General features: G+C 29.4%; 1 protein-coding gene across 1 annotated transcript in view; it reads right to left on the bottom strand.

Annotated features, from left to right (window-relative positions):
* Positions 1-622: 622 nt before the first annotated feature.
* ETHR (ecdysis triggering hormone receptor) overlaps positions 623-26,842 on the bottom strand; it is a 47,241-nt gene continuing 21,021 nt past the window's right edge. The window contains exons 4-7 of the mRNA XM_018516069.1: positions 14,121-14,229; positions 13,878-13,949; positions 1,520-2,138; positions 623-712 (exon numbers count right to left, since the gene is read on the bottom strand). Coding sequence (XP_018371571.1) covers positions 623-712; positions 1,520-2,138; positions 13,878-13,949; positions 14,121-14,229 — 890 coding nt within the window. The remainder of the gene's footprint in view (positions 713-1,519; positions 2,139-13,877; positions 13,950-14,120; positions 14,230-26,842) is intronic.

Raw genomic sequence — 26,842 nt, 5'->3', positions numbered from 1 at the left:
CAAATTTTTATTAGTATTAAATATATTAAAGAATTGATCAATTTACTATAAATAATATAATAATAACTAATGCAATTTGTAATAATAATGTAAAAGTTCCATTCATAAATAAGTATTATTCTTGTGATTGTAATAAATAATAATAAATATTTAAATTCCAGTAAAAATTAATATGTTATTTTTTTTTTAAAACGTGCTTTTCTAATATAAATGCCACTAACAATAAAATACACCTAATGGCTATGTGATTCTCACGTGGCGATGTTTGTTGTATTATATTATCGTTTCAATGAAAATATTATATAATCATACCATATATATTTATGTCAGTCTTACCTTATTAGAAAGCTGATATTAAGAAATAAAAATTTTTATATGATCATTTCTACAACAATTGCACAGAAGCTACCTAATTTTTTAAATATTTTGCTAAAGATCAGTTATTTTGCATTAGTTTGCGATGGCTTTGCAAAAAATCGTACTTCGCATCTAACTACAGTCTCGTTAGAAAGTATTTCTTCTCAGATGCCAGCATCGTAGAAAATACCCATCATACATACCAATAACAAGGTGTGCCGTTTAAAATTTAATTGATTTCTGATCTATGTACAAAATTTGCGATTTAGCTTTTGTGTCGACTTTTAACAATATCTTGCTTCTGTCGTCGGACTTTATCGCTGATTCCATCGGCGGAATAGCGAATTTCTGATCCCTAAAATACAACAAAACAATCTCAATGTCAATTAATGCAAAAAAAAATAAAAAATTCACTAAAAATAATTCCATTATTTTGCTTCATACTCTGTTCTTTCTCACCTATTTATCTGCTTAATTGAATCTACATTAAATATCACTATTGAAATGTTTAAGAACGAAAGACTTGCGTACGAAACTGTCTTATACTTTTTATGCAAGTCTCTTGAAAGAACTATTTCTATTTACTATGTAGCCTACATAAATATACATATAATAAATATATATAACGTATCAAGTAGATATAAAATCGAGGAACTAAGGTTGCTTAATTTAGTAATCTTGACATAACAGGCGTTTATATAATTATTGTACTTTAATTTCGGATGGACTCGTAAATATCTAAGGTAACATTGACATAGTAACATTTAGTAAACATTCAGTTAACACAATTATTTCTAAACTATTGTTACTAACATTTAAATAATTTACATTTAATTATTAAATATTAATAAATAATTATTTCTATTTAATTATCCATCGTAGAGATCCTGGGATAGCATAATAAAGTATACCAAAAAGAGAAAGCTGATACGTATAGAAAGAGGCAAGAGAAAAAAACAGCTTATTATTGTACAACTCATTGTATAACTCATCTATTATTTCAAACAAACTACGCTAAATTATCACTGCATTAGAATACTCGATATTTATAAAATTAAACATAACTCTCTTGTTTCTTTTTAACGATATTTCCGGCGACAACAGCCGTGAGTAAAGGCAATTTGATTTGTTTTTCCGCGGACGTGTCGTTGTTGCATGGTACCTTCACGTTGCAGCTTCTGTTGCTGCTGTGTCTTCGCCAGAAGTCCGAGTGACTGCTGCTGCAATTGGTCGATCCGGTCGTATAAGTACCCGTACGATCCGACGTTTTCTTCTTCTTCCTCTTAGCGGGTCCCAAACCGCACAACTTGAGGAAACCCTCCCTGAATTTGGTTGACATCAAATTATAGAGAATCGGATTAATCGCTGAATTCAAATACAGCATCACTCTGCAGAAATACAGAAGACTGTAGTAGCCTTCAATTCCAAGCGAGACAACCATCTTGGGCGGCACGATGATGATCCAGAGGGTGAGAGCCTTGAAAGGTAACAAGCATAGGAAAAAACATAGCACCACCGTAGCCAGCATTATGACCACCTGTTTGCGATACTTGAGCAGATTGTTCGCCGGTCCACGACTTATCGCCGGATTCGCCATCAGATGTCTGGCGATCACCGTGTATAATACTATTAGGATCAGTAGAGGGATCACGAAGAACACGAGGATCGTCGTCAGAATAAAGCCTGTCATCCAGGTCGTTGAAGCTGGTGTTGAACAAGTAGGTATGTACGTACCGTCGACGTTCTCTTCTATCTCGTAGGTTACCATAAGCAGTATAGGACTAGAACGTGTTAAAAGATAAAGATCGATTATTGGGAATACATTCATCATATAGCAAAGCTCCAATAAATTACTATAATGTAACCATTGCTTGACACGCATAGCGTTTCTAAAATATAATACTTTGCGATAGCTTGCAAAAAAATATCTTAGCGCAAATAAATTTCTATTGTGTAAACTACATATTAAATAAACATCGTATTAATAACTTAAACAATTTATGAATGATCAAAGCAGTAGGAAGAGGATGGTAAAATCATTTAACATAGGGTATTTATAATAATTTTATATATCTTTACATCTAAAATATATAAGAAATATTTGTGTAATATTTGGTATAACAAATTAGATTTCGTATCTGTTTAATCGTTTGCAATACTGATAATGAGATCACGTCATTTAAAGTTGAAACTTTCTGAGCGCATCCATGCGGATTGTTCACTTCATTCTCGATCGTAGCTTTCACGAAAGTTCTCCAAGTTTAATATCTCACAGAATGTCGAAAGTTTTCTCGTACAAGTTTCAATCAATCTTTAGCACAACACTTTGTATTTAATGTACCCATATTCTTTTACAAAAAATATAATTTTTCGATAACTTCATGTTTTTTAATTGTTATAAATATAATTATCCATTGCTCCTATATCCCTTTGTCAGAATAAGTATAATTTTTCAATACTTCTAACATTTTCTTACAGTAAATGTAACTAAGAATTATAATCCTTTATCTTTATATCTTTTAGCAATACGTAGGCATTTTTTCAATATTTTCGTATTCTTTTATAACAAGCATATCAAATTAAGCTGATTTCTCTGGTTTAGAAAGAAATACGTTTAATGCTGATATTTTATTTAATATTCTAAAACTAATACATTTATATAATTATTTATTTCTTTGAATGTAGAAATTATGAATCACAGTTGCCGCGTTATAGTAGTCGATCATGAAAAGTTTGTTCAATCACAGAAAGTTCTCTTCCTGATTTAAGTCCTCCTGCTGATTTGCCGCAATTCTCCTCACGCCAGTGCTCCTGTGTGTGATCCTCTCGCTTTCAAAACCGCACAGTTTCAGAAAACCCCGTCTGAACTTGCTACTCATTAAATTATACAGTATCGGATTGCTGGCGCTATTCAAATAGAACATGATCCTGCAAAAGTTGAGCAGACAGAAGAATGTGTCGTAATCGATCGCGGCAATCTGCTCGGCGGGCGCTATTACAATGTAGAAGATGAGGAGTCGATAGGGCGACAGGCACACGAAGAAGCTTACGACTACCGTCAGCAGCATGTACACCACCTGTCTCCTGGCCCGGCTATGATACGTGTCGTTGGTGCCGCCGGACGTCGTCGACGAGTCGCGGATCAGGTGACTCACAATAAACGAATACAATATTACGAGAATCACAAATGGAGCGACGAAGAAGAGCAACACTAGAAGCAGGAAAAACGTCACGCTCGCGACAGTGTCGGCCTGCGTCAGACACACCGGCACGCGATTCACCTGATTCGCCACCTGCTGATCTCTTCCGACGTTAGCAACGATATCGTGCGCAATGCCGTGACCAGTCATCTTCATTTCGCGATACTGCGATACCCAGATCATCGGACTGCAATCAACCGGAAAAGATAAAACGAAAACGTACTTTACTTCATTTCGTTTTTCAACGAGATAACTGCGATTTTAGCGAAACCGACTCGCGGTAGTAAGCAGGCAGAAGAGAAGAGGCAGAAGCGAACGGAGTTTATTTGGTATTTGATTGCTTTACAGTTCAATAATTCAAGGACAGCTCAGAGTGGAAATGCTCTTCGCAGGGATAAATTGAGGACACAACGTAGGTTGATGAGATAAAGATAGATTGTAATTTTTTGTGATACAGTGATGATGCATCATACGTACTAAGCCAAGATGTGCTTAAATGGTTTTCTTAAAGCCACTTAATTACATCGTAATAAAGATAGATGCACATGACAAAGCTTCGTGAACTACTGTTCGTCTTGTTAATTAAATAATAAATATACAGGAAATAACAATATCTTATAATGATCTTATCGTGTGAATTCATACAAATGGCGTCCATTTTTAGGCATCAACCTAATAAGTTATCAAAGAGACTTAATTTCGTATTAAATAAATGCATAAAAAAGAAAAAATATAAATTTAAACTTTAAACTCATTTTAGATTAGATTTAAACTCAAAATGTTTTAAATATTGACATGTTAATGTAGCTTCGTTTTTAAAGCAGCTATAAAAATAGTTGCAAATTTTTATCTCACAAATTGGATTTAAATCTGAAATATCTAGAAAATTTTTTATCGGTATTAATGTAATGTTATTTAAACAACTATCAAATTATAATAAAATTTATCTCTTCAACAATTTTAAAAGTATCCTAGTTTATCTTTATTGGTTTTTTATCTATATTTTCTCACTTTTCTTATCACAAACGGCGAACGCTCTTACGTGTAGTATATATGTCATAAATTGTATAATGTAAATATTCAAAATAGAAGTGGATTAGCAAAAGTTAAATTCAATACTTTTTACAATTGAAAAATAACTTTCTGAATAGATATTTCTATGTCATTCTGAGAAAGTTACTGCAGCATGAACTGCGTTACGGTATAAAAAAAAATACTCCTACGAGAACAATGCAATTTCGCGTCAATATAAATAAAGTATATCATCGCATAGAGAAATTCAAATTAAAATAAAAAGTTATTGCTAAATTTTATATTGTAATATAAATTTTATTTTTATGAAATTTATTCTATTGCAGATTATATAGAAAAGAAATACATTTATATTTTTAATTTGCAAATATGTTCCATTTAAAAGTTAAAAATTTCAAGGTATATGCGAACAATTTCTTTCTTTAATTTTCTTCGTAAAATTATAAAGTAAGTATTAAAAAAGTTATTGTTCTTCATCGCGCTTTACGAAAACTAGTGAAGGAGAACAGCAAGTGTTTCTGTACGATCGTTTTCCCACGCAGTGAAACAGAACATAATGCTTTTTTTCTCTCTTATTCTGCTACTTTATACGAGCACTTTATACGAGACCAAATTCGGTTCGCGCGTGATATGATAGGATCGAGTTTCCTTAAATGCTTGGGAAATGTAATTTCGATATCGATTGCGTGCTATCATTTATCTCGACGCGCTTTTGCATTTGTGTAAAGAGACTGACTGTCTTTTTAACCCTTCAATAGAAAATGTAACAATAATGTTATACGGATACTCGAACAAATTTTTTTTAACTGTTTATTTAAATGAACAATTAAAAATATCTTTGGTATAATTTGAAATAGATTATAGGGAGATCAAATTTGTAAAACATCAAAAATTATTTTCATTTAAATCATAACAGAATACTAAAACTCTTTAAATAACTCTTTATCATATTCTAAACAAAATAATAATGTATATAATAATGTAAATTATTATAAATCAATAAATAACACTAAATCAGTGAATAAATAAACAGAGAAAAAACAATACAAATATTTTGTATTACATATTCTGTTGTATAATTATATAAATTACCTATACATGATAAAAACGACTTAAAATTCAACAATGACGTATATATTAGCGTTGACGTAAGTTTAATTATTAAACGAGCTCAAATCTGGAATTCTAACAATCAATCGTCAAGACACTGACTTATGAATCGAGAACAAGAAATCAGGGAGTCTTTGAAACAGTTACATGTCATCCTATCGAAATGCTGTTGCTGGATTATACTGTCTCGCATAAGATCGAGAAACACATTTCAGAGTAAACAGATCGTAAACAATTATGAATTTTGAATTTTCACATCTTTAAAAAGTAAAAAATATTTCGATTTCCATATTATCGAGTCGTTACAAATACGATTATTTAAAGTGCGCGATTAGCATACGGAAATATTTTTCAAGCATAATACAAACTTCAAAGAATATATTTTACGAATTTTTTACGAAGAGAAACGTACAAAAGAAAACCGTACATAAAATATTATACAGAAAAGAAACGTATAAAAAAAAGATTAAAATTAAATCGAAAATATTTAACAAAAAAAGTATTTGAAAAATTTTAATTTTGTTTTAACTAAAAGTATATGTAATATAAGTATTTATACAAAGCTGATTTGAAGTTTGTTCACAAAATCGCAAATCATGGACATAATTTAACGAGAAAAGTACATTTGTATCTCTATTAGGATTTTTATAGGTATATGTAATTTTACATTTTTAGAATGCTTCAAACTAAATTATAACAACCTAACTCTATTCTACAATTTTTAATGTCTATATGTATATATAATGTGTGTGTGTGTGTGTGTGTGTGTGTGCGCGCGCGCGCGCGTGTGTGTGCTAAAATTTGTGATCTTAAGTTGAATAACAAGTTTAATAACAACAATAGTAAATTCAATGTTACGGTGAATTTTTTCAGAATAAATTCAATCGCCTGTACTGCTCCATGAAATTATCTAACAAAAGTGTAAAAACGAGCTTGATTAATGAAACATGACATTTATTCCAATAAATAATATCATATTATTTAGCAAAACACATACATTGTATTAAATATTAAATCATAACACGATTAAAATGTTTATGTAATGTTTTTACAGTAATATAATTTTATATATTTTGTATATCATATATACCAATATATATTATGGAATATTACAAATCGAATAAAAAATATTCAAGCGCCAATAACTTATGAGTTATAAGTTATTTTAAAAAAGAGATTTCTTGCAAGCTAAGAAACAAAAATAATTGAAGTTATATTTAAAGTTCAATTTTTGTTGTAAAAGAATTTTAATTTAGAATTCAGCTTTTAATGGCAGTCAACTTTTTAATTATTTTTAAAATTATTTTTGCATAAAGATCGATTTTTCGAGGATGTAAAAGTATTTCTGAACTCGTTTGGTGTATAAGTGGATGGAAGCGAAAATAACCGCGGATTTAACACGAGCTTTTATGGGTTTACAATAAGCTCCGACTTTAATTCGTATTTGTGATTTTATTACTTATTACTCACTGCAGCGGTATGCATAAAAAAAACAAAACTTCGTAAACTCGTTAATTTTATTTCACAGAAAAATTGCACATGCAAAAACAATGCTTCAGACTTCCATCGTAAAATGACATTATATGTATACCAATGCAAAAGCACCCTTCGCAGGTTGAACTTGAAAATTAACAAGAGAAACAATTTGTTTATTCCGATCTCATTTTACATAATAGCCACAATAGTGACAGTCTGACACAGAGAGAGTATTAGAAATATTAATATCCCCTCCCCTTCTCTATTTATTACATATTTCAGCTGATGCACTTTTAATCCCTATGATTCATTAGTTTCCTACAAGCTCTTTTTTTATTTCTTTTTCAGCAATATTGTGTTGCAACAATTCCAAAATTATCATTCAAAACCGTGCTTCTAGCTAAGAAACATATACTTTTCAATGGATTAAAATAGTTCACGCGTCTGTATCCCGATGTTTTTCTCGATTTAATACGGTTACCCAACTTTTCTTAAGCACTTTGAATCAAATCGTTTAAATCCTTTTATAAGCTACGGATATACTAGCCCGGATGATACTACTTCAATTTCCTAATATTCCTAGTATTTACATGATCGAATTCAGAACCTAAATCTTAGAAATAAAAAATGAAAGAGTTTATTTCTCACTAATACATCTCTTTATTTAAGGAAAAGAAACATTTAGTTTAATAATGTATAATATCGATTCGTTTTTTAAATTAGTAAAAACAAAGGATTCTTATTGTTAGTATCGAATAATAATAAAAGAAAGTAAAAGGCATGTAAGAATTAGTTTCAAAATCCTTAACATATAAAAAATAGAATATTTAATAAATTAGAAACCATAATTGTATAAGCTATTTGAAGAGTTGTCTGAAGTATTTTAAAAGTATACACATTTATAATCTATATTATACAATGACCCAATCTTGTTACGGACAAAAAAAAGTTAACCCATATTTTATTGTACAATCTTTGTTCTGTGGCGAAGTAAGTATATCTCATGCTATTTCATATAAAATGTAGATAGAGACGAATACGATGAGGAAGGTAAATCGTCTTTGAACTTGATACGTTGATTTCGGTTTCAGTCGTGTAACACAATTTGTAATACAGTTCAATTACTCCTTGCTTTGCTATCAAAGCTCCGAATGTCGAAAGCGCTTAAGATGTATTCAAAAGGAATACCATGCATGAGTTACTGTTTCACTTTGATGTAATTAGTACTAATTGCACGGTGTACCCTTGCAAGATACATTGCGATTAAGATATTTTTAAGATTAGTGCCGATTAAAAGTAATCCGAAAAACAAAACGATTCCTAGATTGGATTCTTTTTATCATATTATATTATCAATTGTTAATTAATCAATATATGTATATTAATTTATTATATGCATATATCTACTCCACACTGCTCATATCATTTCATAACGTCAGATTATGTACATATGTACATTGTATAATACAAAAAAGAATAAATTACAATATAGAATAATAATTTAAAAAATTAACAAGCTAATGGATAATGCATTTACACAATAAATTTTGACATTTAATTACCCCTGATTATGTGTATATTAAATTAATATCCCTCTTAAGCGATAAAGTTTTACAGTTTCCAAGTAATTAGCAGAAAAGAACTCCTGGTCAATTAAGCTTCATAAAATTGTTCTTCAATTAATTTCAAACCGAAAAAAATGTCCGAATTGTCCAAAGTGGGCTAAATGTCTGATAGTCTAAGAATAACTTTATAATGAAGAGAAACCGGAGCAGTAAAATCTTAAATAAACACGACTCTCAATTCTTTTCCTCCCTTTCTCTCTTTATTCACGTTTTAATTCTTTAGAATGATAAGATACAATTTTAGTAATATCAAGATGTTTGTTCAGCCCTCTGTAAACGGCTATAAACTTGGCTCTTTGTATTTGATGACTGAAAGACGTCGAGCTACATATAACGCGTACATGACATATACAGACTCCTTCGAGAACTGGTTTACGGGCGATATCACTTTTATGACGTGTATGCGCGTCCTACCGCAACGTGTAATATTGGGGTGAAACGTGAGTGTGAGAGTGGCATACGGACTAGTTGGACTTTATGAAGTAAAAATCGAATCCGTATATTTTCTTTCGGGCTCTCACATCTATCGCATATAGATTGAAAATCGAATGCACCTATTCTCTTTTGGGTATCCTTCCATCGTGCTTTTTAAAAAAAAAAAGATAAATTCGCGGTTATTTTTAACAATTCATTTTATATTGCAAGTAAATTCATTTGCAAGTTTAATTTGAAACATCTCTGCACTATTTTTAATTTATATTTCCTATTAAATTATGTTTTTATTAATTCGAGCTTCTTAAAAAAAAAATTTTTAAACTTTTTGAGTAAAAAAATGCATGTTAAAAGGAATCGTAATTAAATTTTTTTAAATTACAAAGGATTACAAATTATATAAAATATTTTCATTAAAATTTTTTTTATAGCAAGTTTTTTATTTTCGCATATTTTTTATAATTCAATTGATAAATATTTTGTCTATAGATAATTTATGTCAATTGATAGATATTTTAATTTTACATTTAAAATCTGAAATATATTAAGATAATGTAAAAAACTTTGTCGAAAATAATTATACCGACATTCGTAGAAATTTTGATTATCGTGCTTTAAAAAAGCAACATTAGCTATTAATTTTTTAATTATTATTTAATATTATATAGTAATTTGTAAATATTTAAATTTTCTGTTCTAAAAGATAAGAAATTCGAGCCCGCGCTGTTTTTATTAAGCACAAAAGATTACACGTCGGTTACCTCCAAGAAGAAGCCGTGGTAAGGAAGTTTTCGCTTTAAATATTATCGCGAACATATGCTCAAGTATGCATTATGCAAGACACGTGTTCGAATAACAATATACGTCGTCTACACATTTTCATAAGAAATGTTTATACGTGATACTTTCCTTATGCACGGCAATCTGCAATCTTACGAAAGTGTGGACATGTATCTGCTTTCATCACGAGGCATTTCGGCATAAGAGAAAAATGTGCTTGCCTGGAATTTATCGAGCAAAAACCATGCTTGCATGTTCTTTTTTTTCTCTTGTCTCACTTTTGGTTAAAGTGCATTCCGAGAGAAAGCACGTGACTTGTATGCAATCGATATCACTAAACCGACGGTTTCAAAACTATTTTCAGAGAACAATATGAAATTTTTGGCTAGCATATAAATATATTGTCATTTATCAAGGATACATTCATCTAATGCAGTTGTGTGAGTTTAAAATTGTTATTATTTTGCAAATATCAAAATTAAATTAATTATATATAATTAAATATTTATTTAAAATTACAAGGCATGCACCTTTTTAAAGTTATTATTATAATTATTAATTATAATAATTAATATAAAATTAAAAAATATATATACGAAAATAATTACGAAAGATAAATACAAAAATAACAAAATCTTGTTAACTATCTTTTGATGTTTAAAAGTTTTTGAAAAATCATTAAAAGTCTTTAATTATCAAAACCAACAAGAAGTTACTTCTTCAAAATATAATATACATTTCAGAGAATACGTGGCGATCTTAAATCTTGTTTTTATCAGACATAAGATTGACATCTCAAGTCTTCTTCTTAACGTTAAGTACGAATTATTTATTTATAATTATTTATTTATAATACGTACTAGAACTATTTTCATATTCGGGAAAGGAATAATAATTGCATGTATTTTACGCAAAGGATATCAAGCGACACCCTCCTTGAATGAACTTGACGAGAATCTGTTTTACGAGGAAAATTGCGATGAGGACACACTCGGGTATTTGCGAATATTGATGAGTTTGTTCATTCATAGCGCTTTAAATGCGTTGATTCGAGATAAGTCTGCCAGTGAGCAAGGATCCCATACGTTTCTACTCTACTGATTTTTATCATAACGATATCCCCTCAGTTTTTCCCGACTTGCTGGAATATTGGCATCTCGATAAATCCGGAACTCGATTTTCACTACACGTTTGGTACATTAGACTTTAATGTCACGAAAGTCTGTTAATGCTTTTTTATCAAAAGTTCAATGCTCCAATACTTCAATAGTTTAGAGACGTAAATGTTACGAAAGTCAAAGCTTTGTTGAATTTATTGTCATCAGCGTATTTTTAGAAGCCAAATGCGTAATACGACTGGAAGTACATTTTCACGTAAAGAACGACAATATATAAAATATGTTACTTTGGTGGGATTTCCATCATTGTTGCTGAATTGTTTACAGAATACAGTACGCTCCGTAGTATTCACAACAGTTGTTAACTTAACTCGAAAAAAAATGAAGTTTTTAAAGAATTCCGGGAATTATGGAACTCTCTTCGTACAATATTCTCGTATATATGTTTATGTACAGCAATTCTTGCATGCAATACCTCTATAGTAATTTGCCCTATACGTGAATGTGCACGCATCTTGCATCTCGGAGTAAAGGGATTCAATTACGTTGCTCGAATATCTTTGTACTTGTGCAATCCAGCGAACTCTACGAGAAATTTCTAACATTTATAGAACCACGAAGTTTCTGTATATGACATGTATAATGCAAGTGAAATATGTTTTATATGATCGCTCGTTAACTATCCTATTGAGAACGAGCAATCGCAAATTGCGATCTCTTGATGGTATCGAAAGGTTTCATTTGAGCTATTCATAATTCTTCAACTAAAAATTATAAATACAGCAAACTAAGATATCTTAGAATAGCAGCAGTCTGTTTTTCAAACTAAAGTTTAAACAAAATATAATAAAATAAATTGCAAAAAAAATTACATTACTTCATTAATCTAAAAATTCGTCAAAAAAATATGTCATCTTAAAAACGTTAAAATAGTGTGTTACAAGACATTCCTATCTCTATAATGATTAACGACAGTTATCACTTAAGAATTTATTTAAATGTTCGTATACGCAAAATAAAATATACGACAAATACTATGACACTTATATTTACAAATACAAGCACTTGTTACAATTGTACTTAGATATTCGCAAATATTTAATGTTAAAAAGTTATAGAAATACATTTATTATTACTAGGTTTCATATTTTCGAATTTTTCCGAACTGCACTGCGTGTTAAGAAATAAATATAACTTAGCTCGAATTTGAAGAATTAATAGACTCTCTAAAGCTAGTTCTCTTTTTTTGCAAGACAGGGTCAGCTGTTTGTTGAATCAACGTCTCTTATCACTAAGACATACAATTGCGCGGAACGAATACGACAAATCTTTCATCGTTAAGCTAAACTGACATAAGCTAAATCCTGCTTTTCCGTTTCCTGTGCGCGTTTAATACACTATAATTGAAATAAACATCTATTATAATTTAATGCGTTTATTTAAATAGTTCGAAATTATAGATTGTTCGTAATATGTCTAAATAATTCAAAACTGAATTCTAAGATGGTAACACAAAATTAAATAAAAAGGGAAATAAAAATTGTTGATTTCTGTTTGCAGTAAGTATTTTTAATTAAATTGTTCTGACCGTTGAATCTTTGAATAATCAATCAAACAGCTCAATTGTTTGTTCTACACGAAATGCTCGAACTTGAATTGTTGAAGCTTGAAATGTTCGAGGTATTTGAAAAGTTTGATCAACTCCCTTAAATCTAAATTCTGTAAATCTTTGGACATATTTGTACATATTTATTATACAAAAATATTTACATACAAAAAATTGCCAAAGAAGTCATAAAATGTAAAAATATTAAAAGCAACTTAATTTTAATACAAAGCGCTATTTTAAAACTAAAAATACATTAAATAGATTCAAATGAAACAATGAAGTTAAGGGAATATCTTGTTACTCAGATCGACACAGGCGACATGTATGTTCTTGCAGATGAGTGCAGCTTGTCTAACCGTTGCTTCACGCATGCAATATGAATTATATGCATCGCGGTGCATCATAATTAGCAGCTTTGTAGAAATGAAAGAAAATACGTGTATGTAAGCGCCATGTCATGTACGTACTTATGCTACAAAAATATATCATTAAAAAGTAGTTTTCGTACATTTCTAAAACATCTTTGTTTGATTCGTATTACACGTGTATCAGATAATATTCCATAATTCTCAACTTTTCAAATTCTATAACTACTTTATAGTTACACTTTATAATTTTTCGTTAAAACTTAAAGCATTAAATAATAATAACAATGAGTAAAATTCTTGATTAAATATTACAATTCATGAACGATAAATGAAAATCTTGCATGATTTTTTCATAAAAGTAAGATTACTGTAAACTATTAAATATTTTTTTAAAAATGCAAAGAATATGTTTTAAAAAATACTCAGTACAATTTTTAAATAAGTTTCATCTTTTTCCTCAATACTCAATTTATCGAAATTATTTTTCAGCCATTGAAACTTGGATTATATTAATCTAAATTGGATTTTAATTAAAATGAAATAAAGTGACTTTTACTCAAATTTTGAAACAGTCTTTACGGCAGAAGTTAATAAAGTGTAGGTGGTGGCTTCGTATTACGGTCACGTGAAGATGATGTAAAACGAGACACGAAGAGAGTGAAAAAAATGCGTCATGCAACAAGAGAAAAAATAAGGAAAAGGCAAGTAAATAAAGATAACGGCAGAGCATTATTAAAGCAAATTATAGATATTTTAGTGTTTTATATCACCTTGTACACAGCGCCGCTGCCACCCACGCCAAGAAACAAAGAAAGGTTGCCCTTGCCTTCGTGCATACATATCTATACAACATAAAAGTTCAATCGAATTAAATCAGATAACTTTAACTCTTCATTGTTCACTTTCATTTACTCTCTAATTATTATTACATATTATTATAGGTACAACTAATTATTGGAGGCTTTCTACGATAATCCTAGGCGTAGTATTGTAAAAAGCTATGCTGTACTTACCCCGCTCTTAAAGGTTCACAGATTGCGTAATACCGTTCGAAGCTGATTGCTAAAATTGTGAGAACCGAAGCATGAGCCACAGTCAATTCCACGAATGGAACAGCCTTACCTGTAACAGTTTTTACATTAGGTAATCTAAAACATAAAAAAATATTATGTATTTTTTTAACTATTTACTGAAGCAAACTTTTACATGTGTATGAACAATATACTTCCATTAAACTTACAATAATAAAATAAAAGTGGACATTCCTTTTTTAAGCAATATAAAATGTAACAAACAGTTAAATAAAAAAGTACATCAAAGTTTCATTTAAATTAATTTTTTTCCAACTTGTTAACTTGATTTTAACTTTCTATTTGTTAATGAAAGTAGAACATGATCATAAAGACAACATACGAAATGACGTAAAAAACCAGCAAGTTTTGTGATATTTTATTTCAAAAGTCAGAACACGGAATCAATTTATCTTAACAACAAAGTTCACGCTTTACAGTTATAATATTGATCAAGTTTATTTTTGATACAAATACTTATATTAATAATATATGTAAAAAATAATTATAAATAGAGTAACATAAAAGTATCTCAAAGAAATAAAGACTTAATTGCCAGATCACATCATTTGATGATTAAATAATTAAAATAAAATTTTAATATTAGGTACGTTCGTAATTAATTCCAATTAAATTTTAAAATTAAGCACTTCAATAATTAAGAAATTAACTCCTTTTAAAAATGGTGTAACGCGTGCCTTAACTGAATATTAAATTAAGTAATACAATGATATTCTATTAAAAAAGTAAAAGATTCTTTTGATATCGGTTGATGCATTGCATTATCGAGAACATTGGAGAGACAATTTCTCCAAGACTCTTTTATTCACATGCAGGACAAAAAAACGTTTTTATGGATGCGTGATTTATAATTCTCAAAAGGGATTTCGCTCGAGAAAACAAGGTACCGCAATAAACTGCCATGGCACATTGGACACTATCATTCTTCGACGCGGATCGATTCCTTCATTTATCCAGTGACTACCTGTTTGAGCAATAGAATCGTTCGTCATGTTGACATTTTTTCTCAAGATAAAATGGCAAACCCATTAATTCTTTCCGGTCGATTTCGACTTCCTAACGATACAGATATAAAATCTTTGAACTTTCAATTATTTCCACCATATGCGAACACTGTTATTAAAATGTTCTGCTAAACAAAATTTTGCACAATTTTTCATTCCTGATTAAAATAAGAAGATTTCATGCTATCTTCTTGAAAATGTGTCTCACTTTAAGACATTTCTGATATTAGATTCGAAAAGTTTAGACGAATTTCGAGGTGAAAGTAATGCGATTCAGAACTTGTCAACTAATTTATTCACAGAGAGAAATTAATTTCGTACATCAAGAGACACGGTAGTGTCTTGCGCCAAGTGGGCGCGCAGCGCGAGACACTATCGTGTCTTTACGCGAGTCAGCGAGTAGCGAGTATCCGAAATTATCGGTTTTTTAATAAAGGCCGATCGAGTTCTGAATATGAGCTCAATTGACAGCTTGGGTCCGAATTATGTAATAAGCATTTGTTTTACCTCTATATGTCCTACGAACGGAGATATCGTTATGCGAAATCCAAAATGTCAAAATTATATGTTGTAAGATACGTCATTGCCTCAAAAAGTCATTTCCTTTTCATATTTTCGACGGTAGATGGCACTCGTTTATTGCTGTCACCGATTTATTTATCTATAATTTTATTAGCACTGTATTATATGTCGACATTTCACTGTAAGTTACTTTTGAATTAAAAGTGTATAAAAATATAAAACAGGCCGTTTGAACGGCATTGCGTATACAGGGTGTCTGGAAATTACCGCCAAATGTTTCGTGCGTGGGTAGAACAGTCTATACTGAGTCGAAAAGTCCCGTATCATTTTGCGGTGTCAGCAATAGTTAACGAGATATTAATTACTAAAAATTGCAAAATATTGGTCTTGAATAATTTTTTACTCAAATACTAACGAATATATTTTCTGATTTCTTTGTCAACATTCCACAATTCATTCATTTCTAATGACTTTTGTTTTGTGCACAGTTATCCAACACATGCGCACAATTACCTGACGCGCGAGAAATTTTTTCGCTTTCCCGGTTTTTTCTTTTGGTTAAATACATCAACCTTATTGAATGAAAATTTGTTCGATATGAGAATACGTAATGGTAGAAGAATGTTTATAGTTTGTATTTCCATACTTATATCGCTTTAAACTTGGAAAATCATTCCAGGGCAATAGATTTCCCTTAGGTGCGCACAGTTCCCCCATTTTTCCCTAATAAACGTATTTGCATGTGTAACCTTAACGGAAGTCGCGTCTTTGCAGCTTCAGATATTGAAGATTCTCGTTTACCAAAGCGACCATTAAATATTTCTCCGTCTGTGTGCGCATATTTATATAAACATCAATTATATAATTAATACCAATAACGTTAAAGACATGTAATGAATATACATGAAACGGATGTACAATTTGTATAATAACTATGACGCGATAAGATCTTGAACTTTGCGCTTTTTTAATACCAATAACGTTAAAGACATGTAATGAATATACATGAAACGGATGTACAATTCGTATAATAACTATGACGCGATAAGATCTTGAACTTTGCGCTTCTTGAATCAAGACCACAACTTCAGATTGGATTTCTGTCTCCAATTCACATTTTTCTTGTTGATTTCCCGCATATAGGTATACATTTTACATTTATCAACAAATGAAAGAAAAAATGGTATTTTAATAATTTATGGGATCAATCTATCATCGATCTTCATAAATTATTAAAAATGATTTTTTCACCGCTACAATGATATGTTTATCGTTGGTTTTTTATTAGCGTTATAAAAGAGAAAACAAAACAATAACATTTATCATTACATTGATAACGGTATCATCATGTCATGCCAATGATTGTTAATTATAATGTGTTTTAAAAGAGTTTTTTTATTACAATGAAAAAATAATGGCAAAATACAAATAGGCGTTGAGTCAGCGCCGGATATTATATTGCGTAATGCTATTAATATGTCACAAAATCAATTTTATACATTTCGGCTCACTATTTCAGCCATCCTCAGCAATAAAAAATTACCGCTCATCGCGCTATAAAATCTGTTGAACTGCGTCTCGCACAATCGTAATTCCGACCTCCAATAATGCAGTCACAGTGGAAATGTGGTGAGAGACAACCATCTTCAACATAGTCTCATCAAGCATCGTCAATCCATTAAACAAATTTAAAGTTTTTTTATTATTTCGTCGCAAAAAGCTTAATTTTGTTAAATAAAGACTATTACAATGTCATATTTAATGAATTTAAATTTTAGCAAAGTAAAATGTATATGAAATGCAAATTAACTACGTGACATATAATTTGAAAACAAAATATACCAGAAAATTATTTTATGTATCTATTTTTTAAATTCGTTAGATATTGGCAATATCATATTGCAGTATAAAAAAAATCAATGAATTAAAAAAAGGAGTGTAAATTTCTACATACGCTAGCTAAATATTAATAACAGAGATTTAAGTATTATAATTAATTTTTGCTATAAAACATTGCGCTATTTGTCTCAGTAGTAAAATAATTTAAGAAATGTCGGTTTTATATTTAAATATAATATATGTCATACATATAATTATGCATAATATATTGTATGATATAATATGTACATAAAAATATGTACATATTATAATATATAATATATGCAATATATGTACTGTACTTAAATACATAAAAATTATTAATGTGTGTGTGTGTGTACAACATAGTGTTAAAAGGAATAGCTTAATGATACATTTTTTTAAATTAAAAAAATTTTTTCATCGTATACATCAATGATTTCATAGACATAAAAATCATTGTTCAATTCTTCGCATCGATTTATCGTTGTAAATGTGATTAATTTTTTAAATTTGCATTTTACAAAGTCAGTTTCATAGTGTAAAATGTCATGAATAAACGTTTATCCATGCCTTCTGCGAGGCATGGATAAACATTTATGCAATGAAACAAACTAATTTACTTATATAACGCGTATACACACATATAAATGTACATTTACGTTATACGAAATTATTGGCTTATCGTGATACAATCGAGTGATAACATTGTCGCACGAGTTATTATATCAGAATAATATTAAAAATATTATAGCACCTGCTTCTATACTTACAAACGTTCTCGCGAATCATCGATTGGAAAAGAAATGTGAAAAAGTGGAAAGAAAAGGATCATTGGCAATTTGACATGATGATGAGTCGTCTACACTGTGTGAACAGTAAATTTCACCATTCAAATTTTAATTTATTATTTTTTGCTAAATATTATTATTCTTCGTTACGTCCCATTCTGTCTGGCCAGCTATAACCCTCTAAGGTTTTCCGTGACGAGTTCTCATGTGCTCTGGCAAATTAGGACGTAGTACTATTTGCCAGCAAATAGAGCAACGCACCGTATTATTGCTGTCTCTGTTAGGAGGTACATTCCTGTTTTGGTTAGGAGGTACATTATACCTCTTTTGATTATATTTATTCCCAGATGATTGAAATGGCCGGTTCTCCATGTTGTGATTTGAATTCTAATCGGTAAAACAACTGATTAGATAAAAGTAGTCTTATATGTAGTCTGCGATTGAGTAACTTAAAACTCTTTGTTGGATATGAATATAAATGTTCGCGTCTTTGCCTTATTTTTGTACCAATGCAATATGTATTCTGAGAAAGTGTTGAAAATAATTTTTTTATATTTTTGATATGCCATTACCTAGATAGCACTGGACATCCCAAGGACGTCCATTTTAAGTCCAAATCACGTCCGCTCCATGGACATAAAATGGACGTCCTTGGGATGTCCGTCGTACGGATGTCCTATTCGAAATATTCTATGGATGTCCGAATTTGGATTTTACTTTTACTAAATGTTTTTCTTTATATTTTTATTATATTCGTATTATTTACCGAACCAAGAACCAACAAGTATTGAATAACATACTTTTTATATATCTTATATAATATCATATTAATAATATTACCCAAATAAAATTAGTTAATTCCAAAAAATTCTAATTTTTATTTTTATGAAATACCCATACTTTTAAATATTTTAAATCAAATTTAAAATTGAAGACAAACTTACTGCAATATTGGACTAATTCACATTTGGTGAAAGCGGAGAAAATAAATAAAACAATCAGAGGATGGTATAGCATATATTCCAATAAACACGTATTATCATATAGTACGTGATTACTAATATTGCAGCAAGATCTTCAATTGAAAAAGATGTCCAAAATTAGTCCATAACACGTCTATAATAGATCCAAAATTGGATATGTTCGGACATCCTATGGACGTACAAAGTTGTGACAAATGTACATCCCACGGACGTCCATAGGACGTTCGACGGACATAATTTGGACTTCTCATGGACGTCCCAATGTCCAGAAACGGATGTCCAATGGACGTACAGTGGACGTCCTTATGCTATCTGGGTATACAGTATAGTGACATACATAATGATTTATGTATATATGTATGTATAACTTAGGAATAAGAAAATATAATTTACATCGGACTCTCAAACTTTACAATAATAAATAACAATAAAATTAAGGGTAATGAAAGTCAGCGCTGGAAAAGGTGAGCATAAATTTAGGAATAAGATCCAAAGTCTTAGAAATCTGCTAATTGGTCGAAATTACTGTTGTGTGAAATTAGATTCTAGCGCGATTATTTCAATATATTCATTTACATACATTCTTTCTACTGTCTAAAAGTGAATCAGTATATTATTATTGAAAAACAGTAAATTCGCTAATGATTAAATCTGCAGTTCCAAGCATAGCATTGAAATCACTGATTCACTTTTAGAAAATACTGCTAGATCTTTTTGCAATAATATATTTCTGTTACACACACACACACACACACACACTTACACTTTTTTTCTTCTTTATATTCTTATATTAATAATTCATTTACGTATTCTAAATATTAAAGATTTATATCAAAAATAGCAGACATTAATTGTTTAAAAGTAAAAACATTATTTATAATATTTTTCGTTTAGCACTCGTCTTTTTAACTTTTATGTTCACTGGACACTATTTTGCCTGTGTCATTCGAATCATGTCTCGATCTCAACTGCCAGAAATTATTCTACCACAAGTGTCCTTATTAAACGGCAAGTAAACATCTCGGTAAATATACATACAATACATTGAACTTAAATATTTAGACGTTTATGAAATTGTTTTGGCTACTTTTATTATTATAACTTATATCTATATTCAGTGTTGGAACAGATACCTTTTAAAAGGTATCTAGTTATAGGTATAAGTATTGTGTGGAAAAAGTATTTAAATATAAGTACAGATACATTTTTTATAATTACCTAAGTATATATACCGATACAAGAAAAAAGTATCCGAACAATTAGATACTTTTTAGATACTTAAAAAAAAAGGAAGAAAAGAAAAATAGAGAAGAATAAAAAATGGAGAAAATATATAAGAAAAGAAAAAGTTATAAGCAGCGTAAAATATACTACATTTTATTTGTTTGTTTTAACACATAAAAGAATGTCTCGATGATAAAAAGTCGAAAAAAACAAGCTGCGTATAGACTAATTTTATTACGCATCGGCGCGGACTACCACCAAGTATACGCCCATCGGTCGCTTGTAAATTGTAAAGGACTTTACGATTCAATTCAGTTCGCTGTATCAGCTCGTGAGAGGCGATCCCTCTTTTGTATTTTAATCTATTAAAATACAAAATATTTAGCTATTCACAGCTGGCGTTCGTGGTGTATGCCTTTTTATCTATATCGTTTTTTATTACACTACCTAAAATAAAGTTAGGTGAGTTGGTTGAAAAACGCGATAGTCGGGAGAGAGACTGTTCTATTACTTCCAGAAATTCAGGATGAATATTTCAGGACAAATCTCTGATAATTTAAATAATACATTATTTACTAAATTTTCAGGGAAAATCGACAGATTATATATGCCTGCTTAACGCATGCTGTTTTTTGAGAGCGTAAATTTGGGCTTTAATTCGCAAATTAATGTACCGCATACTAATTTTAATTTTTGACAAACTAAATCAGCTGTGTACAGACCATCATGAATATTAAGCAAATAATTTATAAACATGTGGTGATATATTGGTATTACATAATAAATATTATTCATATATAAAATATATTATATGCTTTTCCACTTCAATTGTAAAAATACTTATAAAATTATCATCACGCGAATAAATATATTTATTAAGGAAAAAAACAAGTAGATAAATTCTATGTTGATAAAGAAAACACGGAACTTTCTCTTTCTCAAGAAAAATATTAAGGAGATTGTTATGGCCTATAGTCGGTATTCATGATCGATTCTTATACATATTTGACCGTCTTAAGTACAGTGATGTCATGAACCACTCACAGAATATTAAAATCTAAGATAGTGTTCTGGAAATATAAGTTTTTGTTAAAGAGATGAAAGTAAAAAAATCTAATTTATTAAATTATGTATAAAGAACTGTTAACAATTTTATCTGTTTATTTTTATCGCAGTAAATTTTTTGATAGAAAATAATTTTTACATATTAGCTTTCAAGATTCAGAAATACAAAATGTACGGATTAAAATAATTACAAATTAAGATGTAGCGTTAAATTTAAAAAATTCTTATTTGTTTATTAAAACAATTATATCTTTAACTTGCAATTATTATTTTGATGCAATGTTGAATAAATTATCAAATATAAAGAGAGAAAGAGCGAAAGAGAGAGAGAGAGAGGGAGAGAGAGAATGAAGAAAGAAAGAAAAGAGAGAGAGTTCTATTTTTAATATTTCATATAAAAATGAATAAATTTTTATGCAAACAGAAATTGTCTTTAATTACTTATTTTTTAAATATTAAACTATTTTTTATTCTAAATACAATATTTATTATTCATTATTTTTTTTGCAAATTTGCTCAATTTTAACATGCGTCGATATTGAGTTATTAAAATTAAAACATAACTATAAGTATATAGTTAAAGAAATACACTTATTCTTTTATTGTACTTTTTTTTAATGTTTCGTGGGTTACAAGGGGATGTTCCAGACAAATTGCCCTAACTCCTCCGCCTTCACAGGAGGGCAATTGAACAGGAGAGCGGTTAGATTTTCTTTCAGAAAGCTTCGAGGAACGGTCGAGCCATCTTGCTGTAATTCAAACTAACTCTATAATAAAGATGATATGCTGGCATTTTTCAAAGCAAAAGATGAACCCTTCGAACTTTCTGTCTTGAGCTGATCATGTGTAGCAACATGATCTAGCAATTAAGATCTTTTTCTTTCTTTTATGAAATACGATAAAATGCGCATTAATTTTTATTTATTTAATATGTCTCATAATAAATTTAATTCTGTTATTAAATAAATATTAATATTATAATTAATATTTATTTAATAAAATATATATTTCTTCACCAAATCGCAAAATCAAATAAGAAAAATAATTTCAAGTATCTTATTAAACATTAAAAATAGCAATGATATTAACAATTTACATAAAAATTTAGAAGATGTTGATTGAGATGACATATCCATTATCTGTTATCTGATAGTTTCCCTTCAAAAACAACGTGTAGACGTTGCGTCAACCCTTATCTCCATTATTCACTTAAGAGTTACAGCTTCTTTCTACTCTCCCGACTGTAAACCATCATAGAAATGCTAAGAAAAGTTCTGAGGATTTTCCAACTAAATATTTATAAACGGTATCTCAATTAAAAAATTCCAAGAGTACTTTCAAGAGTACTTCCGGTGATAAAAATATTGGTAAACAGATGCACAAAAATTCTATCTTTAAAGAGATAATGTTAATTTTAATAAAATATTATATGTTCAAATTTAAATAAAATTTAAATTTATGATTATTTGACTATTTATTTATAAAACCACGCTCTTTAAAGTTTATCTATTATAAAATATACTATAAACAGTTATAAACAATAATTGTAATAAAATAATGTTTTTCGATATAATAATAAAGGAAGTATTGATTTCAACATAATAGGACCTACAAATTCGCTAAGAAAATAGATATTCCCTTTGAATTATCTAGTAATTAATAATTACCTTCACGTTGAAATGCGAGGAATAATAAATTGATTTACTTATTATATAAAAATTTTAAAAATGTTTTAAATAAATTCTAATAATAATATTTAAAATTTAATATATTATTATATATAATAGTTCTCATATCATAAAAATGTTTAAAATATACTTCATATTAAAATTAATGAACCATTAACGTATAAAACATCAATTTTATACGTTATGTTTATATTAAAACATCTGCAAAACCATATTATGTAAGTATCTAATAAATTAAATTGTATTGTTATATATTCTTTAAATAATATATTGTAACAGATTCTCAATCAATAAGAATGGTATCTTATAATTATATAATTATTCTAATTAAAAATAAATTTTTTATATCGAATTTAAATTAAATTACATTTTATTTTATATAATCAACTTAATTACGATTTAAAAAATTAATTTATGTAAACAAGAGATATTTATGAAAAAATTTGTTTATTGAAATCTTCTACTCGGCATATTATTAAGGACGATACTTATTAATATAATTCGAAAGTTAAGAAAATTAATAAAAATTTTTTTATAATTAAAATTGTGAAAAAATAATATTTTTGCAAGACAAATCATCACATTCGTTAATTAATTTCATAAAGAACGCACAGAGAGTTCTGTTACACTCTGATCTCTTATTTAGCTTATTACAGTTTATTATTGAAAAGCTAAAACTACTTATAGAAGGTAAGGTATTACGTGACCGGAAAAGGTTTGCCTTTTTAGGTATCCATCTACGCGGAAGGTTATTTCCACAATCGATTATCTGCGGCGCCAGCTTTCATAATTCAGCACATATGTTCTCGGTGATCGGTTCTTATCACCGTTGCAAGGATCTTAAGCTTTCCAGGGTGGCCTCCCGAGCGTAAAAAGCTATTCTAATACATCCTCAATCTTATGTCACGAACGCAAGACATTAGGTTGAATCTTTTTTTTTATTTAAGATCCTTCTATAATCCTTCTTTTAAATCCTAAGATGCTTACTGTAAAATAAATGATTACGAAAAAACATGAAGGACTTGGATATGAAGGAGAAATCAATTCTACTAGCAAAACACCTCATCGTAGGATGAGATAGCAATGACGTAGTTGGACATGACAAGATGATGCCTCCCTGTAGACCTTAAGTAGTTCATATCTGATATGAAGGTGCAAAGTAACATAAGGAGATCTTCACTCTTCGTTAACATAAATTACAGAATTCACTTTAACTTGCAATTTTCCGCTGTCCAATTGGCTTTCAAAATCTTAATATTATGTTAACAGATTTATAATTATAATAATTAAAAACAACTAAAACCGTTTTCTCTCTCTCTCTTTATTTAATTTTTAAAAACTATAACATTACGTAATTCAAGAGATCTGGTTAAAATATTTTAGAATTAGCAAATCTTTCTGTATTAAAAAATTTACTTCTGATCCATTAAATGGTCATCATCAATTATTTAAATTTAAGATAACAGATAAAAAATTACTCAAAAAGTATCAAACATCACATATAGATATAAAAGGACAGCCCGTTTATTCTTAATATAGAAAATATAAATCTATCGCATCTTCGTGAAATAATTAATATATTGTATCTCTAAATAATTAATATTGGAATATATTTATAGCTATATTGTTAATTATGTTGTTACTTTCCTCTGCCAAAACTTTTTTATTCTCTCTTATTCGTAAGATATTATTTGTAAGCTTAGAATCATATAATTTCGCATCATCGCTTATGTCACGAAAAAATTGTTACTTATCATTTTGCGCAGGAAGACTTCTCTTTATTCCGCAAATGGATCTCGTCACAGATCGATTAGAGGAATGAATTAAATGAATCAGCACATTTATTATCATCTTATCATATACAGAATGGGCCATTTGAGCTTTTGTATTACTTTTATACTGTCTTTTATGTCATGAAGAAAGAATCTCAGTCCCTGAAAATATTTTATGACCTTCATAAGTAGAACAAAAGAAAATCTTTTTCTCAGACATCTAAGTGACTAATAATATTTTATTAGATGACGTGTATATACATTGTATTTTATACAGTATATTTTATGAACTATGTATTAGTTCATCGATTTAAAAAAAATTGTTTCTAAATTTATATTAAAATTCATAGATTCTAGATTTGAAATATTGCGCATATAATAAAAATTTACTTGTAAACTAGCGTGTCAACATAGAAAAAATATTAAACTTATATTAGATGTTTAATTAAAACCTAAATCCAAATTTTGCTGTGGATAAATAAAAATAATAATATCTTCTTATTATACACAATCAAAAACATTGATTTTATATAATAGAACAGCTATAACATGGAAAGAAACAAAAGTAATAGAGTAAAATGATTTATCGAAAAAGAGGCGCAGATCGAAGGAATACGAATAAATGCGAAAAGCAATGAGTAACAGAGGACTCGCTTTCGTCTGGCGAATCTGTCTACGTCTCACAGACCGAAAGAATCCCATAGGGTCTACCTTCTAGTCACCGGCGCCTTTCTATTGTATTTCCTGCCACGAAGGTTAAAGAGAGAATTGGATGGAGTACCAGTAGGACAAGAAGAGGTGTTATACGGGACGTAGCATTAAATGCTTCGACGCGGTACAGGCTAAGAGCAACGGTAATTCGTAGCGGGGGGTAGAAGTTCACCTACTCATTTCAGCCCCGTAGGTTATCGTTGAGCCTGTCCAGCATTGCGACATTGTCGCGCACAATATGCGTACCACTCTCTTCCACCTTGCCCTAGCCTTGCCCCAGCGATATAGCGTTTCCTTCAAGGACTTCGCGAGCTAAGAGGACCTTGCTTGACCGTTCATTACTCGTAAATCACGTGCAATTGATAAATGTGAATGCACAATTTTTCTCCAATTAAAGTGCTAACGTGAATATTTTTAACTAATAGATTCCGTTATATTCTAAATTAAATTTTGTAAAAGAAAACGATATACCAAATTATATGTAACGTATATCTGTAACAATATGTTATACGATAGTACAATATTATGTTATATTGTTAAGTGGGAAATTATAACTAACGAGTACAATACGTGTACTCAGTGTTTGCAGAGAACATTCAGTCCCAATTTTTTTATTTAAGAATTTCCAAATAACATTGAAAAATGTATATTTTAAAATAATTAAATATAGAGTGGATTCAGATTCGGAAGACGATGCAGAATGCAACTTCAGAAATTAAAATCGCCTAACTTCCAACATCTTATGAGCAGCTTGGAAACAAATGAAAAGCAATATATTTTGCAAAAAGGAAATGAAGAAATTGGACTACTGGAGTTATCTCTCCTATAGCCTATAACTAAATGAAATACAGTAGTTTCACATAACGTATATGTCTTAACAGAAAAATATCGCAAATACTTGCACGAAAATCACTGTTATGCAATCAATGCTCACGTTTCACATAGTAACTTTTCTCGTTAACTTCATATCGATTTTGTCAGAAAAGTTAAAATTAAGAAACTTCATAACATGAAGTTATGAACACTC

This window comes from Trachymyrmex cornetzi, unplaced genomic scaffold, assembly GCF_001594075.2.
Source record: "Trachymyrmex cornetzi isolate Tcor2-1 unplaced genomic scaffold, Tcor1.1 scaffold61, whole genome shotgun sequence".
NCBI classification, from domain to species: Eukaryota; Metazoa; Arthropoda; class Insecta; order Hymenoptera; family Formicidae; genus Trachymyrmex; species Trachymyrmex cornetzi.
The sequence above is the reverse complement of the archived record's forward strand: the minus strand, read 5'-3'. Positions and strand labels throughout refer to the sequence as shown.